Source organism: Ornithorhynchus anatinus, chromosome 10 (assembly GCF_004115215.2).
Source record: "Ornithorhynchus anatinus isolate Pmale09 chromosome 10, mOrnAna1.pri.v4, whole genome shotgun sequence".
Taxonomy (NCBI): Eukaryota; Metazoa; Chordata; class Mammalia; order Monotremata; family Ornithorhynchidae; genus Ornithorhynchus; species Ornithorhynchus anatinus.
The window spans coordinates 11,054,706-11,071,082 of record NC_041737.1 but is presented as its reverse complement, the minus strand read 5'-3'; the positions used below and the strand labels follow the sequence as shown (position 1 = coordinate 11,071,082).

The 16,377-nt window shown below is 50.8% G+C and overlaps 1 protein-coding gene across 1 annotated transcript; it reads right to left on the bottom strand.

The window, feature by feature from the left end:
- Positions 1-964: 964 nt before the first annotated feature.
- Positions 965-11,502, bottom strand: LOC114814533. The gene is made up of 5 exons (XM_029072825.2): positions 11,426-11,502; positions 9,198-9,470; positions 7,199-7,238; positions 5,819-5,882; positions 965-2,703 (listed from the first exon to the last, which is right to left on the bottom strand). Exons 2-5 carry the CDS (start codon positions 9,366-9,368, stop codon positions 1,110-1,112), a joined length of 1,869 nt encoding a protein of 622 aa, XP_028928658.1. The 5' UTR covers positions 9,369-9,470; positions 11,426-11,502; the 3' UTR covers positions 965-1,109.
- Between the last annotated feature and the right edge of the window lie 4,875 nt (positions 11,503-16,377).

Below are 16,377 nucleotides of genomic sequence, written 5' to 3'. Positions count from 1 at the left end.
CAAAGGCCCTGTCCCACATGGGGCTCACCGTCCTAATCCCCATTTTACTGATGAAGTAACTGAGGCCCAGAGAATTGAAGCGACTTGCCCGAGGTCACACGGCAGACAAGTGGCAAAGCAGGAATTAGAAGCCAGAATCTTTTGATTCCCAGGTCCGCGCTCTTTCCAGTAGGCAACGCTGCTTTAAAGTCTGTGCCCTCCCAGCCCTCATCTCTTACCGCTCCTAAAATCCCTTCCCCCTGTTCGCCAAGAGAGAAAATGAAGAGATGGCACCACGGGTCCTTTAAGCCAGGCTGTTGGAATATAAAGTTTAGGTTTCTAAAGCAGGAGAGTGAGGAAGACCCTTATAGACACACCGGGGTCCTTTCCCCATCCAGCCAAAAGCAGTTTGAGAGTTGGGTCAAGGCATCAGAGGATGCTGAGGACTTAATAGGCCAAGGGAAGAGGAAGTTTGGATTTCTGCCACAGAGAAATGCCAACAAAGCCTGTAATAGGCCAGGCCTGGGAGAATCCAGCACTCATGGCTGACTGAACATTCAGTTTGGAAAGCTTTAAGACCTTAAATCTACCTAAGGGTGTGGTCTAGGTCCAGGGAGAGAGCTGTAATGAGAATTATGGTTTTGCTAAGTGCTTACTACGTGCTAAGCACTGGGGTGGATATAAGTAAATCAGGTTGGTCGTAGTACCCGTCCTGTGCAGGGCTCTCAGTCTTCATTCCATTTTACAGATGAGGGAACTGAGGTACAGAGAAGGGACATGGCTTGCCCAAGGCCCACTGCAGACAAGTGGCGGAGCTGGGATTAGAACCCATAACCTTCTGACGCCCAGGCCCGGGTCTATCCACTACTCTCGTGACTGGATCCTATGCCACGCTCTTCTGACCCTGGGCCGGTGCCACCTCGTTATCGGCTGTAAAACTGTTCGATTCAGACGGCTTTTTATAATTTCATTCACCACACGCGCCTTTTCTCTAACTTGAGTGAGATATTTTATTTCTCTTTGAGCTGAGCAGAAGCCCCGTGTGGTGTTCTGGGTCCCGACATCCGTACCGCGTGCAGTCGACTGAGGGAAGGGGCCAAACGCCCTTCAGAGAGCAGCTATTTTGCCAGCTACGGGGCAGGTCTATACGCCCTGAAGGGGAGGGGGACGGGCAGGCCCAGGAGAAACGCCAGGTATTTATGGCGGAGGTTGCCCTCCAGGACAGCGATGGGATCCTCCAGGTCGGTGACAGAATGCCCGCATCTCTCCCAAATGTCGCTGGGTCTCAGGGGCAGCCGAGTCTTCCCCTCCTCCGTCCTTCCTCGGGAGAGCTCCCGGCGTTCCGACTTGACCCACTCGACCGTCGGCCTGCCGGTCACGCCGTCCCACCGCTTCTCTTGCTGCCAACGGTGCCCGCGATACTCCGGGGCGGCTTCGACTCGGAGCGCCGTCAGGGGGACTTGTTCCTGGGGCGAGGTCCCCTCGGCCCCGGTTCCGGACCGTTCTTCCGCCGGGTCGGGGTCCCTGAGGTGATGAGAGGCTCTGGCCTGGGCCTGGAGGAAGAGGTTAAAGGACTCCTGGACCCGGCGGGGGAGACCCCACTTCTGCCGGGCCCGTAGGCGGGTGATGTGCTGCTCCAGCTGCCACTGCATCTCCGTACTGATGAACGGGAGCTCTGAGGGAGGCTCGGGCCTGTACTCGTACACCCCGGGAGGCGGGAGGGTGGCTTGGCCCGGCAGGGCAGAGGGCGGGAGGACTGAGACGGGGGTGCTGTCCTGAGACATCTGGACTTGGGAGGGCAACTCTCCCAGAACGCTCAGGGAGCTCCTTGGCCCACCGGGCTCTCCCGGCGGCTCCGTTGGCTCCTTCAGGACACTCGGCACGGGCGAGGCCTCGGGAAGTATCGGAGTCGTGTCGATGTTGGGGGCCCATGGGCCCGAGGCTTCAGGAGGGAAGACTCGATTCTCCTCGAGGGCCAGGCTTAGCCGGAAGCCTCCCTCTTCGACCTCCCGGTCCTCCTCCTCGGGCCCGAGCTGCCTTCGGGACCTGAGGATCGCCTCGGGCAGCCCCCGCTGCTGCCGGATCAGCATCTTCTGGAGGTGGAGCTCCAGCTTCTGCTTGACTTTGACCAGCAGCCCGGGCACCTCCCGGAAGGCCGCGGAGTCTTCGTGCCCCTCGGAAGAAAAGCGCCCCTCTCTGTCCCGGCCTCCGGGAGCCGGGAGCTCCTCGAACTCTCTCTTCTGGGATCCCTTCTCCCAGCCCTTGGTCTTCACGAGGCCCGAAGAGTGGGGGAAAGCCACCGCCCGCTTCTGACCGAACCTGATTCTCCGCTGTCCGCGTGAAGTCACTTCCTGTTCGGAAGAGACCCGGGAGGGGGGACGGGTGGCTGCCCAACTGAAGGAGCTTCCCGAGGACAAAGAGGAGCAAGTGGAGGAGAAAGAGGACAAGGAGGAGGCAGAGGACAGGAAGTGGGTGGAGACGTTAGATTCCTCGGTAGTCCCCCCGTGCCGGGAAGTGTCGGATCTCAGGGCACTGTGGGAAGATGATGCACAGGACACGGTCTCCTCTCCGTAAGAGGGGGTCGACGGGAGCCCCAGGATGGACAGGTTTTCCTCCGAGAACACGTGTCGGAGTCGCTGGGCCAGGTGGGCGCAGGAACCGCAAGCCAGCCTGTCGTCGCAAAGCAGACGCCGCTGGATGTTTTCCTTCAACCTCCAGCCCAGCCTGCCGAGAAAGGCGAGCCCCCCGTTACAGTCAGACGAGACCCTCGGGAGGACAGATTTGCCCCAGATCAATGAAACGTTCTAATTAAGGGCTTACTGTATGCAGAACGCTGTGCTAAGCGCTCGGGAGAGTACAAGACAACAGGATTAGCAGACGCGTTCCCTGCCTGTAATGAGCTTACAGTCTAGAGGGGGAAGATAGTCGTTAATGTGAATTAACGAAGCAGCGCGGCTCAGTGGAAAGAGCCCGGGCTTTGGAGTCGGAGGTCACGGGCTCGACTCCAGGCTCGGCCACTTGTCAGCCGTGTGACTTTGGGCAAGTCGCTTAACTTCTCGGTGCCTCAGTGACCTCATCTGTAAAATGGGGATTAAGACTGTGAGCCCCACGTGGGACGACCTGATTCCCCCGCGTCTACCCCAGCGCTTAGAACAGTGCTCGGCACATAGTAAGCGCTTAACAAATACCAACATTAGTAGTATTATTATGAATGAATAAGTAAATTACAACATCTAATTTGAGGATATGGACATAAGTGCGCCCGGGGGGGTGGGGTGACTATCAAGTATCCAAAAGTCACAGACTGAGGCGTACTGGTGGCGCAGAAGGGGGAGCGAGCCGGGGGGATAGAAGGGCTTCATCTGGGAAGGGCTCTTGGAGGTGATGGGGCCTTAGTGATGCTTGGAAAGTGGAGAGGGCGGTGGTGTGGTGTCTATGGACAGGGAGGGAGTTTCAGGCTGGGGGAGGATGTGGGAAAGGGCTCAGCGGCCACAAAGACGAGACTGGGCCACAGTGAGTCAGCTGGCACTAGAGGAGCGGAGCGTACGGATTGTAGGAGATAAGCGAGAGGAGGTCCGTCGCAGCAGACCCCATCCGGCCACTGTCCCATCTCCCATCCAACTCAACACCTCCCACGGGCTGTAAACACCCACTGCCTCATCTTCTTCTCTGCCAACAATAGTAGCAACTGTGTGGTATTTGTGAAGCAGCTGAGGGCCTCTGCAAAGGATAATAATAACTGTGGGATTCGTTGATCGTATTTACCGTATATCGTATCGATCGTATTCACCGAGCCTTTACCGTTGGTGGGCTTTGTTCACTGTATCCATTTCAATCGATCGTATTCACTGAGCGTTTACGGTTTGCAGAGCACAGGACTTGGGAAAGTACAATATACTGGAGTTCATAGATACGTTCCCTTCCCACAGCATGCTTACAATCTAGCAGGCTGTAAATTAAGTGCCCGCTACGTGCTAAGAGCTGTATAAAATGGATACGAGCTATCCCCTCTGGAGTCCCCGTCTCATATTAATTAATTAATGTTGGTATTTAAGTGCTTACTGTGTGCAGAGCACCGTTCTAAGCGCTGGGGTAGAAGCAGGGTAATCAGGTGGTTCCCACATGAGGCTCATAGTCTTACTCCCCATTTTACAGATACGGTAACTGAGGCACAGAGAAGTTAAGTGACTTGCCTACAGTCACACGGCTGACAAGGGGCAGACCTGGGATATATGGGAATGTGGGAATCGCACTCTAAGAGGAAAGGAGAATGGGTATTTCACCCTCATTTTACAGGTAAGGAAACTGAGGCACAGAACAGTTAAGTGACTCAGCCAGAGTCAGGAAGCAGACAAGCGACAGAGCTGGGATTAGAACTCAGATCCTCCCGACTCCAGGTCTGGGTTCATTTCACTAGGGTCCACCCTTGCCAGCCGTAACTGATATTATTTCTACTTTTCCTCCTCCGGATTCAGTGAAGTGTCACCTCCCAAAGCCAGATTCAAGTTTGATCAGTCCAACGGTGCACTGATATTTGAGAAAGGAACACTGGCTTAGACTGTACAGAAGAGAGAAGCAGCATGGCATAATGGATAGAGCACGGGCCCGGGAGTTAGAAGGTCATAGGTTCTAATCCCAGCTCTGCCACTTGTCTGCTGCGTGACCTTGGGCAAATCACTTAATAATAGTAAGAATAATAAGGTTGGTATTCGTTAAGCCCTTACTATGTGCCAAGCACAGTTCTAAGCGCTGGGGTAGAAACAAGGTAGTCAGGTTGTCCCACATAGGGCTCACAGTCTTCATTTCCATTTTACAGACGAGGTAACTGAGGTACAGAAAAGTTAAGTGACTCGCCCACGGTCATACAGCTGACAAGCGGCGGAGCCAGGATTAGAACCCATGACCTCCGACTCCCAAGCCCTTGCTCTTTCTCTGTGCCTCAGTCACCTCAGTCTCAAATGAGGATTGAGACTGAGGACTCCTTGTGGGACAAGGGACCCTATCAAACCCAGTATGCTTGTATCCACCCCAGCGCTTAAAACAGTGCCTGGCACATAGTAAGCACTTAATAGATACCATTATTATTATTATTATTATTACAGCCCGTCAGAGGGGCTGAGATGGATAGAAGGTAGGGTAACGGCTGGACGGCGTCCTCTGCGATGATCTCAGGGCAAGTGTGGCCTCGTAGGGTCTCGTAGGTTGTAAGTCCTCTAGACTGTTGTACTCTCCCAAGCCCGGTGCAGTGCTCTGCACATTATAAGTGCTCAATAAACACCCCTGAATGATGGATTGGCCTGGCCTCTGCGGGGGCTGGGAGAGACAGAAGAAACAGCAGGCGAACCTCCTTCCACCCTAGAAAGCCCTCTGGTCTGTCTGCCAGAAGCGGCGTGGCTTAATGGAAAGAGCCAGGCCTGCGAATCAGGACCTGGCCCTTTCACGTGTCCGCTTTGTGACCTTGGGCAAGTCGCTTCACATCTCTGGGCCTCAGTTAGATCATCTGTAAAATGGGGGTTAAGAGCGTGAGCCCTATGTGGGACTGTGTGCAACCTGATTAACCTGCATCTCCCTCAGCACGTAGAACAGTGCTTGGCACACAGTAAGCACTTAACTACCGCAGTTACTATCACTTGCCTCCCTACTCGTGTGCGTTGTGTCCGTAACGACCAATGGTGACCGCCCTCCACCCAAGGTTTCAGCCCTCCTCCTCTAAATCCGTTTTCATCCCCCCCAAATCACACCTGCCCTCTCCACCCTCTGTCTTCCTCCCCGGGTTCCCCTTCTTCCCGCCTGTGTGGAGGCCCGGGGAGCACGTCCAGTGAGAGGGGACATGGATCACCTTCTCAGGGGTGACAAGACCTCCTGAAGGTTGTCATCATCTCTTCCCGGTGAGGGTCTCCAACCTGAGAACAAGAGACTGCGTTAGGTGGGGCTCCGGGGGAGGGTCGGCTCTTCTACTCCCTGCCGTTCAGAGGTGCGTGGGGAAGGGCCGATCCCAGGCCAGGATGGCCCACTAGCCCCAGGAGGGCAACTACCTGTCCTCATTCCCGGCCAAGGAAGGGCATGGCCCAGTGACAACAGCACGGGCTTTGGAGTCGGAGGACGTGAGTCCCGATCCCGGCTCCACCACGTGTCTGCTGTGTAACCTGGGGCGAATCACTGCGCTTCTCTGTGCCTCAGTTACCTCATCTGTAATAATAATGTTTGTTAAGCGCTTACTACGTGCAGAGCACTGTTCTAAGAGCTGGGGTAGATACGGGGTAATCAGGTCGTCCCACGCGAGGCTCACAGCTAATCCCCATTTTACGGATGAGGCGGCTGAGGCACAGAGAAGCCGAGTGACTCGCCCACAGTCACCCAGCCAAGGGGCAGAGCCGGGACTCGAACCCATGACCTCTGACTCCGAAGCCCGGGCTCTTTCCACTGAGCCGCGCGGCTTCCCCTAAGCACCCCTATTAAGCCCTTACTGTTTACAGAGCACCGTATTAAGTGCTTGGGAGAGTATAATGTAGCACATTCCCTGTCCACAGTGAGCTTCCAGTCTAGAGGAAACCAAGGCCTCGAGGCCTGGCGGGGGTGGAGGCTTCCCCCAGTGGGCCTTGACTGGAGATGGGGATTAAGAATGTGAGCCCCATGTGGGACAGGGGCGGCTCTTTTGCCCCCATCTCCCTCCGCTCCTCCCCCTCTCCCTTCCCATCCCCTCGGCACCGTACTCGTCCGCTCGACTGTATATATTTTCATCACCCTATTTATTTCGTTAATGAAATGTACATCGCCTCGATTCTATTTAGTCGCCACCGTTTTTACGAGATGTTCTTCCCCTCGACTCTATCTGTCGCCTTCGTTCCCGTCCGTCCGTCTCCCCCGATCGGACCGTGAGCCCGTCAGACGGCAGGGACCGTCTCTATCTGTTGCCGACTTGTTCGTTCCAAGCGCTTAGTACAGTGCTCTGCACATAGTGAGCGCTCAATAAATACTATTGAATGAATGAATGACGGGGACCGGCTCCAACCTGATTACCTTGTGTCTGACTCAGTGCTTAGAACAATGCCTGGCACAAAGTAAGCACTTGACAAAATACCATAATTACTATTATTATTATGCCTCCCCAGAGAAATAGGGCCACAGCCAGCAGAAGCTCTGGACTCTCTGAATCCCTGTTCTAGGATTCCCCCAGAAGGGATAAAGAACATGCTGACAGCGGGGAGGGGGACGGTACCTCTTCGTGGGCCGTGTCTCTCTCTGGATCTCTGATGACCCTGAGAGACAGGAAGGAAGCAGCACGGTTAGCAGGGGTCTGAGACTGGACTCTGATCTTAATAATAATGTATTAAGCGCTTACTATGTGCAGACCACTGTTCTAAACGCTGGGACAGATACGGGGTAATCAGGTCGTCCCGCGTGAGGCTCACAGTTAACCCCCGTTTTACAGATGAGGGAACTGAGGCCCAGAGAAGTGAAGTGACTTGCCCACAGTCACACAGCGGGCAAGTGGCAGAGCCGGGAGTCGAACCCATAATAATAATAATGTCGGTATTTGTTAAGCGCTTACTATGTGCCGAGCACTGTTCTAAGCGCTGGGGTAGACACAGGGGAATCAGGTCGTCCCACGTGGGGCTCACAGTCCTCATCCCCATTTTACAGATGAGGGAACTGAGGCCCAGAGAAGTGAAGCGACTTGCCCGCAGTCACACAGCCGACAAGTGGCAGAGCCGGGAGTCGAACCCATGACCTCTGACTCCGAAGCCCGGGCTCTTTCCACTGAGCCGCGCTGCGTCAGAGTGTGAGCTCCATGTGGGACAGGCACTTTGTTCAACCCGATTAATTGGTATCCACCCCAGCGGTTAGTAAAGGATCTGGCACATAGTAAACGCTTAATGAATACCATCATTATTATTATAAAACAAGGGGCTTTTCTTAAAATGGTATTTGTTAAGCACTTACTGTGTAATAATAATGTTGGTATTTGTTAAGTGCTTAGTATGTGCAGAGCACTGTTACTATGTACCAGGCACTCTTCTAAGCTCTGGGGTGGATGAAAGGTAATCGCTTTGGACCCAGTCCCCGTCCCTCTTAGGGCTCACAGTCTTAATCCTCATTTTACAGATGAGGTGAATGAGGGCCAGATAATTGAAATGGCTTGCCCAAGGTCACACGGCAGACAAGTGGAAGAGCCGGGACTAGAACCTAGGTCCTTCCATCTCCCGGGTCAGTGCTCTGTCCGCTGGGCAACGTCGCCTGTTTGTTGCCTGTTTATCAGGGAAGCAGCGTGGACAACCTGATTCCCCTGTGTTTACCCCAGCGCTTAGAACAGTGCTCTGCACGTAGTAAGCGCTTAACAAATACCAACATTATTATTGGCTTCCTGCGGAATCGATTCACTGGTCACTGGAAAGGCCCCAGGTTCCCCGGGGAGAGGGCAGGAAAACACTTCCCACACGGGAGGCTGAGTTTTCTCTTACTGCCGGAAGTACTGAGGAAGAGCAGGGGAAGGCAACACAAAAGGGACAGGGAGATGAGCAAATATTGAGAACACCGTGCTAAGACCGGGAAAGAGTACATCAGTAATAATAATTATAATACTGGTATTTGCTAAGCACTTACTATACTGTACTGAGGACTGTACTGAGTGCTGGGGCAGATATAAGGGCTCACGGTCTGAGTCAAAGGGAAAGCAACTTTTGCCTCCCCATTTGGTAGTCGAGGGGACTGAGGCCCAGAGGAATTTAAGCAACTTGTCCAAGGTCACACAGAAATCGACCAATCATATTTATTGAGAGCGTACTCTGTGCAGAACACAGTACTAAGCCCTTACGAGAGTACCGGGCAACAGACCTGGTAGACACCTTCCCTACCCACAGTGAATTTTCAGTCTAAAGAGAGAAGATAATTGGCGGCGCGGGATTGGAACCCAGATCCTCTAACTCCCTGGCCTGCGCTGTTTTCACTCGGCCATGCTGCTTCTCAATTAGTAGAATTAATAGGCATGATCCCTGCCCTGCCTGAACAAACAATCTAGCAGAAGATACAGATAAGAAAATACACTGCAAGACAGAGGAAGTAATAGAGTAAAAGGATATATAGTGCTAAGATGGGGTGGAAGGTCCCCAATATTTAGGTGAGGGTTCTTGGGGATTTTGGACTAATTCAACGTGCCTCTCCAGTCTGGCCCGGGCAGCTTTTTTTTTTTTTTCTCGCTGGGAGACAATTATCCCTACCGAGAGGTAGCTTTCGTCTTTCCGGGTCTTCGACTCGCGTCGGCTGGTCTTCGACTCATATCGGCTGCTTTGTCTTTTCTGGAACAGAGTCCTACCCAGAAGCCTGAGCAGAAGCAGGAAGACGGACACCCAGATGAGGAGTTCGGTCAGCGGGTAGATTGGGTTCACCATGATCTTGAATGAGTTCTGGTCTCGGGGAGGGGGGTGAGGAGGGTATAGATTCCAAGAGGCTCAGCGCACGCATCACAAGGGCGGTGTCACAAACGGCCTCCCCTGTGAGTAGAGAAGCGGGGAGGGGTTGGGACAGGATTGGGTGGGTACAACCCACTAGTCGCTGACAATCCGTTTCGTATTCAATATCTCACCCAGTCCTGCCGGTTCTATCTTAACAACATCACTAAAATCTGCCTTTTCTGTTCAGAGTGCTACCATGTGGCTCCAAGCACTATCCTATCCCACCTTGATTGCTGCATCTGCCTCCTCGCGGACCCCCTTGCCCCCTGTGTCTCCCCACTCCATACTTCACTTTGCTGCGGGGATCCCTTTTCTAAAAATACATTCAGTCCGTGTCTTCCCCACTCCTCCAGGACCTCCGATGGTTGCCCACCGACCTCTGCGTCGAACAGAAACTCAGTCAGCTCATCCCATCCTACCTCACCGATCTGCTACTACGGCCCAGCCCGCACACGTCGCACCTCTAACACCGGCCGGTTTACTGTACCCCGATCTCGTCTAGCTCACCTTTGACCCCTGTTCCACATCCTCCTCCAGCTGGGAACTTCCTCCCTGCAACCCCCCCACCCCCCCCCCGGCCATATACACCATACCGCAACTCTCATCACCTTCAAAGGCCACATATCCTCCAAGAGACCTTCCCCAATTAAGCCTTCTAAAGAGAGAATAGGAAGAGTAGGTTCAATTCCTGCTAGCCTGATGACTAAGTTCCTTTCAATCCACTCGGATTTCGTTTGGGCTCAGATCACGTGAGCCAGGGTTTTTCTTCCCTGGGGGTTATTTTCCTGATGAAATAAGTAGGGCGAGGAGAAGCATTAGCTGAATTGGCTCGGAATTCTAATTTTCATCCTTCTGCAGTCTGCCCAAATATATAACCAGCCAGATCCTGCCAGGGCATAGGTCACTGCCAGTGGGGAAGAATCTCTGTGCGGGATGCGAGGATTTGGAAGGTGACAATCTGGCTCGGGGCCTTAAGAAATGATCCAGAAACTCCCCTGGGAAGAGGACTCTCAGCTCAGTCAATGACTTATTGTGTGGCACTGGGCAAGGCACATAGATACTCTGAGCCTTTTTGTTTCTACCTCAGTAAATAAGAGAAGGTCATACTCTTGAAAATTTGGCTTATGGGGATAAGGTGAAGAATGCTCTTTGCAAAGGCAAATGTGAGGCCTATCTTTGTTACCGGTGGTCATTCAATCTGCCATTTGGTCAGTTTTCTTACTGTGTGCAGAACACTGTATTAAGCACTTGGGAAAGTACGATACAACAGTAGTGACATTCTTTGTCCATAATGAGCTTCCAGTCTTTCTCCCCCTAAGTTGGAACGTGTTGCCTTCCAAAGGAGACCTGGGAGACAGTTTTTCTTGGTGTAAAGAGAATGGACCAGGGATTCAATTCCCTGGTTTCTAATCCTGATTTTGCCAAGGTCTTTGACCATGGGGAAATCCCTTAACCTGACCGTGCCCCCGTTTTCTCATCTGTATAATGGGGATAAGACATCAATACTCCCTGGGTTTTAGATTACGAGCCCCACGACGAGACGGGAACTTTGCCCGATTTGGTAATCTTGTATTGACCCCAGAGTTCAGCACAGCACTTGGTCCTCTTGCCCAACCATCTTTAAAAGGAGCCACCTCCCATTCAGTTGAAAGATTTTCCAGACGTCCATTTAACTGTGCCCAAATAGGGAGGTAGGCTCATCCTGTTACCCGTCTTCTTCCTGCCCCATTACTATGGTCTTTGGGGAACAGGGAGGTAATTTGCCTCGTTCTTTAAATTATACATTATAAATTACTATCTGTCTCTCCCTTAGACTGGATGCTTGTTATGGGCAGGAAACGTGTCTGCTAATTCTGTTGTATTTTCCCAAGCATTTACTACATTGCTCTGCACATAGTAAGTACTTAATAATTACCATTAGTTGATTGATGGAGACTAATAATGGATGATATCTCTCCTAATTATAGTAATTATGGTATCTGCTAAGTGCTTACTATGTGCCAGGCACTGTCCTCCTGCCTCCGTCCAGCTGAGCTTCGTCCTTCTGGGGGGCTGGCATGGGCCCAGGTGTTCTGTTTTGATACATCAGCTATTCCACAGTTTCATGGAAACAGTGGAATGGATCGGCCATCTCCGCGCTTCGTCTCTGATCCCGGGAGATAGGAAAGCAAAGGAAGCCCTCCCTGACCTTGGATGAGCCTTTTGATTTTCCTCGGGAGAGATACCCAGCTGTCTGGAGCGGGGTTGGTGTCCGAAGAAGGCAGATTGAGCAAGGGACCTCTTGAAATCACTTCCAGAACTGGGATTCTCTGACCGTTAAAGCAATTATATTTGATTCTGTATTTAATTCTCCTATCTTCTTTCTATTCTGATTTACCTTCCTTGCAGTAGAGGGTTTGGGAAGGTGGAAATGTTGTTTAATAATCTATCGAATGGATAAACGGCTTTCACCCAGTGAGCATGATGGCGGAAGCCCGGCTTCCTGTGAGCTTTTTATTTTCTGGCTTTGTGGAATCTTAGCTGCGACAGAGGTGGGGCCGGATATTTCTTTCCTCGCTGAGTTTTCAGCCTCACACCTCACGGGGGGACATCTCTCGTGGCTCTGGGCCAGGGGAGCACAGTTGAAACCCACGGTGGGGTGAGGATGTTGCAGCTCATGTCAAGATTGGAGGAACTTTCCTCGGCAGAAAACAGCAAGCTTGGACATGGGGTTTCAGCGAGGTCCATTCGTTCAATTGTATTTATTGAACGCTTACCGTGTGCAGAGCACTGTACTAAGCTCTTGGGAGAGTACAATACAACAACAGACACATTCCCTGCCCACAAAGAGCTTACGGTCTAGAGGACTAGGTTAGAACTTTCTAAGGAATTAGAGCCGGGACAAAGCCTAGCAGGTTTATGGGGAGGCCGGACCGTATCCTGAGCAGGCTGCTCATAGCCAGACAATATCCTCTGCTCAGGACTGGCAAAAGTGCCCTAATAATAACTCTGGATTTAAGTGCTTGCTATTTGTCAAGGTCTGTACTAAGTGCTGGGGTAAAAATAATAATAATTGCGTTGTTTGTTAAGCACTTACTGTGTGCCAGGCTCTATACTAAATGCTGGGGTAGATACTATAGCTTTTTGTGGGTATTTGAGTTGGAGGACAGTTCCCTTATCCCCATCCCCTAAACGGTGAGCTCCTCTCTAGATTCTAAGCTTTTCTCTCCATTCTCTAGACTTCAAGCTCCTCTCTAGACTGTATGCTCCTCCCCGTTCTCTAGACGCTAATCAGTCGTATTTATCGAGTGCTTACAGTGGCTTAGTGGAAAGAGTACAGGCTTGGGAGTCAGAGGTTGTGGGTTCTAATCCCGGCTCTTCCACTTGTCAGCTGTGTGACTTCGGGCAAATCACTTAACTTCTCTGTGCCTCAGTTAAATGTAAAATGTGAAATCTGTAAATCCATCTGCAAAGTGGGGATTAAGACTGTGAGCCCCATGTGGGACAACCTGATTACCTTGTATCTACCCCAGGGCTTAGGCGCTTAACAAATACCATCGTTATTATTATTACTGTTGGGCGGTTACAATACGGTAGTTACCAAATTGTCCTTTTCAAGTGGTTAGTACAGTGCTCTGCCCACAGTAAGTGCTCAATAAATACAATTGAATGAATGAATAGTCGGTTAACACACGCCCTGCCCGCAACAAGCTTACACTCATCTCCAGACTTTAAGCTCCTCCCTAGTTTCTCGGCTGAAAGCTCCTCTGTAGATGGTAAACTCCTTCCCATTCCTCTAAACTTTAATGTCCCCTCTAGACTGTAAGCTCATCATTGTGGGCAGGGAATCTATCCATTGATTGTTATACTGTATTCTCCCAAGTGCTTAGTAGAGTGCTCTGCACACAGTAAGCGCTCCGTAAATACAACTGAACGAACGAATGAATGTGTCTGCCACCTCATGCATTTTGTATTCCCCCAGGCACCTAGTCCAGTGTTCTGCACATAGTAAGCGTTCGATAAATGCAGTCGATTGATTGATACCCGCCTCTGAGGGCGATCCCAAGATTGCAGACAGCTGGGGAGATGTTAAGTGCTTCATCCGTACATCCTGCTCCCGTTACGGCGCCACGTACCTTGGGGCATCTCACCAACTCCTTGTTGCCTAATATGTAGCGATTCCTTTCTCCTTCTGAGTATTGAGTAAGCTGCCCTGGGCCCAACACTCCGGTTTCTGCATTTTGGATCTTCTGTGTCTTTTCCATCACTAGAGGCTCTAGGTTAGGGGTTTTCCCCAGCCAGATCCATATCTCCAGCACATTTGAATTCTGAAAGGGAGGGGATAATGATCTCATGCTTTCCAAGAGTCTTGGAAAGAAAAACACAGGAGCCTCCCTGGCCTATCAATAAAGCTTTGTGTCCTTTGGGAAAAAGCTGCTCCAGTCTTCTGCAGCCTTCTGTCTTCTCTTGGTGCTGCTGTGAAGCAGCAAGGTGTGGTGGATAAATCCACGGGCCTGGGAATCAGCAGGTCATAGGTTCTAATCCCAGCTCCTCTGCTGGTCTGCTCTGTGATCTTGGGCAGGTCACGTCACTTCTCTGTGCTTCAGTTACCTCATCTGGAAAATGGGGATTAGGACCGTGAACCCTATGTGGGACAGGTAATGTGTCCAGCCTTATTAACTTGTATCTACCCCAGTATTTATTTCAGTGCCTGGTAATTAGCAAGTGCTTAACAAATACCGTGGGGGAAAAAAAAAGGCTATAGGTGACCTTTGACTTTCTTGGCTCTCCAGCTCATGGTTTTGCTTATTCTCCAAGGCCTCTTGGGTTCTGGTTTTATGGTTTCTAATACGCTGAAAGCTCCTTGTAGGTAGGGAACATGTTCACCGACTCAGTTATATTGCACAAGTGCTTAGTACACGTAGTAAGTGCTCAATAAATACAATGGATTGATTGGCTAGATAAAGATAATCAGGTTGGACCCAGTCCCTCATCACTGGTCCGATTTAACTGGAATCGAGTCCAGGACTGCACCACTTAAAAACACAATAAGGACCTGCTCCAGCGCTCTGTCCATAGGAGTTACTCTGTGTACAGCCCGGAAGTTAACCTCTTGCACGGTCCCGGTGATGGAAGAGTGGATGACATGGAAAGAGTTATGGGACTGGGATCTTGATTCTATTTATTTGCTCTCGATTCTTTTTATTTGCTATTGTCTTAATGAGATGTTCATCCCCTTGAGTCAATTTACTGCTATTGTTCTTGTCTATCCGTCTCCCCCGATTAGACTGTAAGCCCGTCGTAGGGCAGGGACTGTCTCTATCTGTTACCGATTTGTTCATTTCAAGCGCTTAGTACAGTGCTCTGCACATAGGGCTCAATCAATACTACTGAATGAATGATCCCAGCTCTGCTACTGGCCTGTTGCATGACCAAGGGTGAGTCACTTAACCACGCTGAGCCTCAGTTTTCTCATCTATAAAATGGGGATAAACTCCTACTCTCTTTACCTGTGTTGTATCTCTGTAGGAGATGAGACCCCAGTTTTAAGGTCACTCTAGTGAAGAGTGATATATTCTAGCCTCTGCTATTAATTAGACACTGCTCTTCTTGGGGAGGCAGAAGATAGCATTAATGATTATGAGCTGATTTTTGGCACATTCACACAGCAGAAGTAGGGCATGACTATTTAGCTTTCCAATCCTGTTGAGCCCAGTGATTATTTTCCACGTCATAGCATCACTGCCTTGAATCCCCGGTGAAATAAAGCCGGCCAGGTTTGGGAGTCGATAAAAATGAACCTATCCAGATTCTTAACAGATAAACAGCCACAGGGAGCGACAAAGAGAAAGAAATAGCCTGTGAGGAAAGATCTGGAGTGGTTCAGCTTATCGATTCCAAAATCTGAGAAACAGCAGATCCCCAGTTCCATCACTGTGAGTCAAAAGAGCTTCAAGTCAAATCCAGGCACAAATCTCTGCGGCCTGGTACCGTTCCATATGTTTGAAGGCAAATTCAATCATTCAATAGTATTTATTGAGCGCTTACCATGTGCAGAGCAATGTACCAAGCGCTTGGAATGTACAAATCGGTAACAGATACAGTCCCTGCCCTTTGACGGGCGCACAGTCTAATCGGGGGAGACGGACAGACGAGAACAATAGCAATAAATAGAATCAAGGGGATGAACATCTCGTTAAAACGATAGCAAATAAATAGAATCAAGGCGATGTACATTTCATTAACAAAATAAAGAGGGTAATGAAAATATATACATTTGAGAAGCAGCATGGCCCAGTGGATAGAGTACGGGCCTGGAAGTCAGAGGGCCAGAGTTCCAGTCCCAGTGCTGCCACTTGTCTGCTGTGTGACCTTGGGCAAGTCACTTCACCTCTCTGTGCCTCATTACCTTATCTGTAAAATGGGGATTAAAGCTGTGAGCCCCATGTGGGACATGGTCTGTGTCCAACCTGATTAACTTGTATCTACCCCAGTGCTTAACAAATGCCTTAAACTTTTCTTTTTCTTCAACCTCTCTAAGTGACTTTATCCACCCACAGGCTTTAGTTGAGTCTCTCTCTTTTCACTGACATGCTTCCCTCTCCCAGTGGCTTCCCTCAGCTGCTCCAAAGTGGACTTTCTTGGCAGCCACCCCTTCCTGCCTTGATGAAAAAGCCTTTCGCTTTCTGCCTCCAGGAGACTTGTATTATCATCTGCTCACTGCCCTGAACTCTGAAATCTCCTCAGTTCAGCTGCAGACATTTCCTCAGGTGCCCTTCCTGTCACCTGTGGAGTTTGCTTTTAAGGCCTCATTGTGGCCTGAGATCTCTGACCTTTTCTCTACCACTGCAGAGGGTTGCCTAAGGAGGAAAGCCGGAGAGGAAGGAAGGAGTCATAGGATGTTCCCACAAAACAGAAGCCCTAGAGCATCTCTGTTCCTCGGGGCCTTCACCATTTTTCCAGAGGG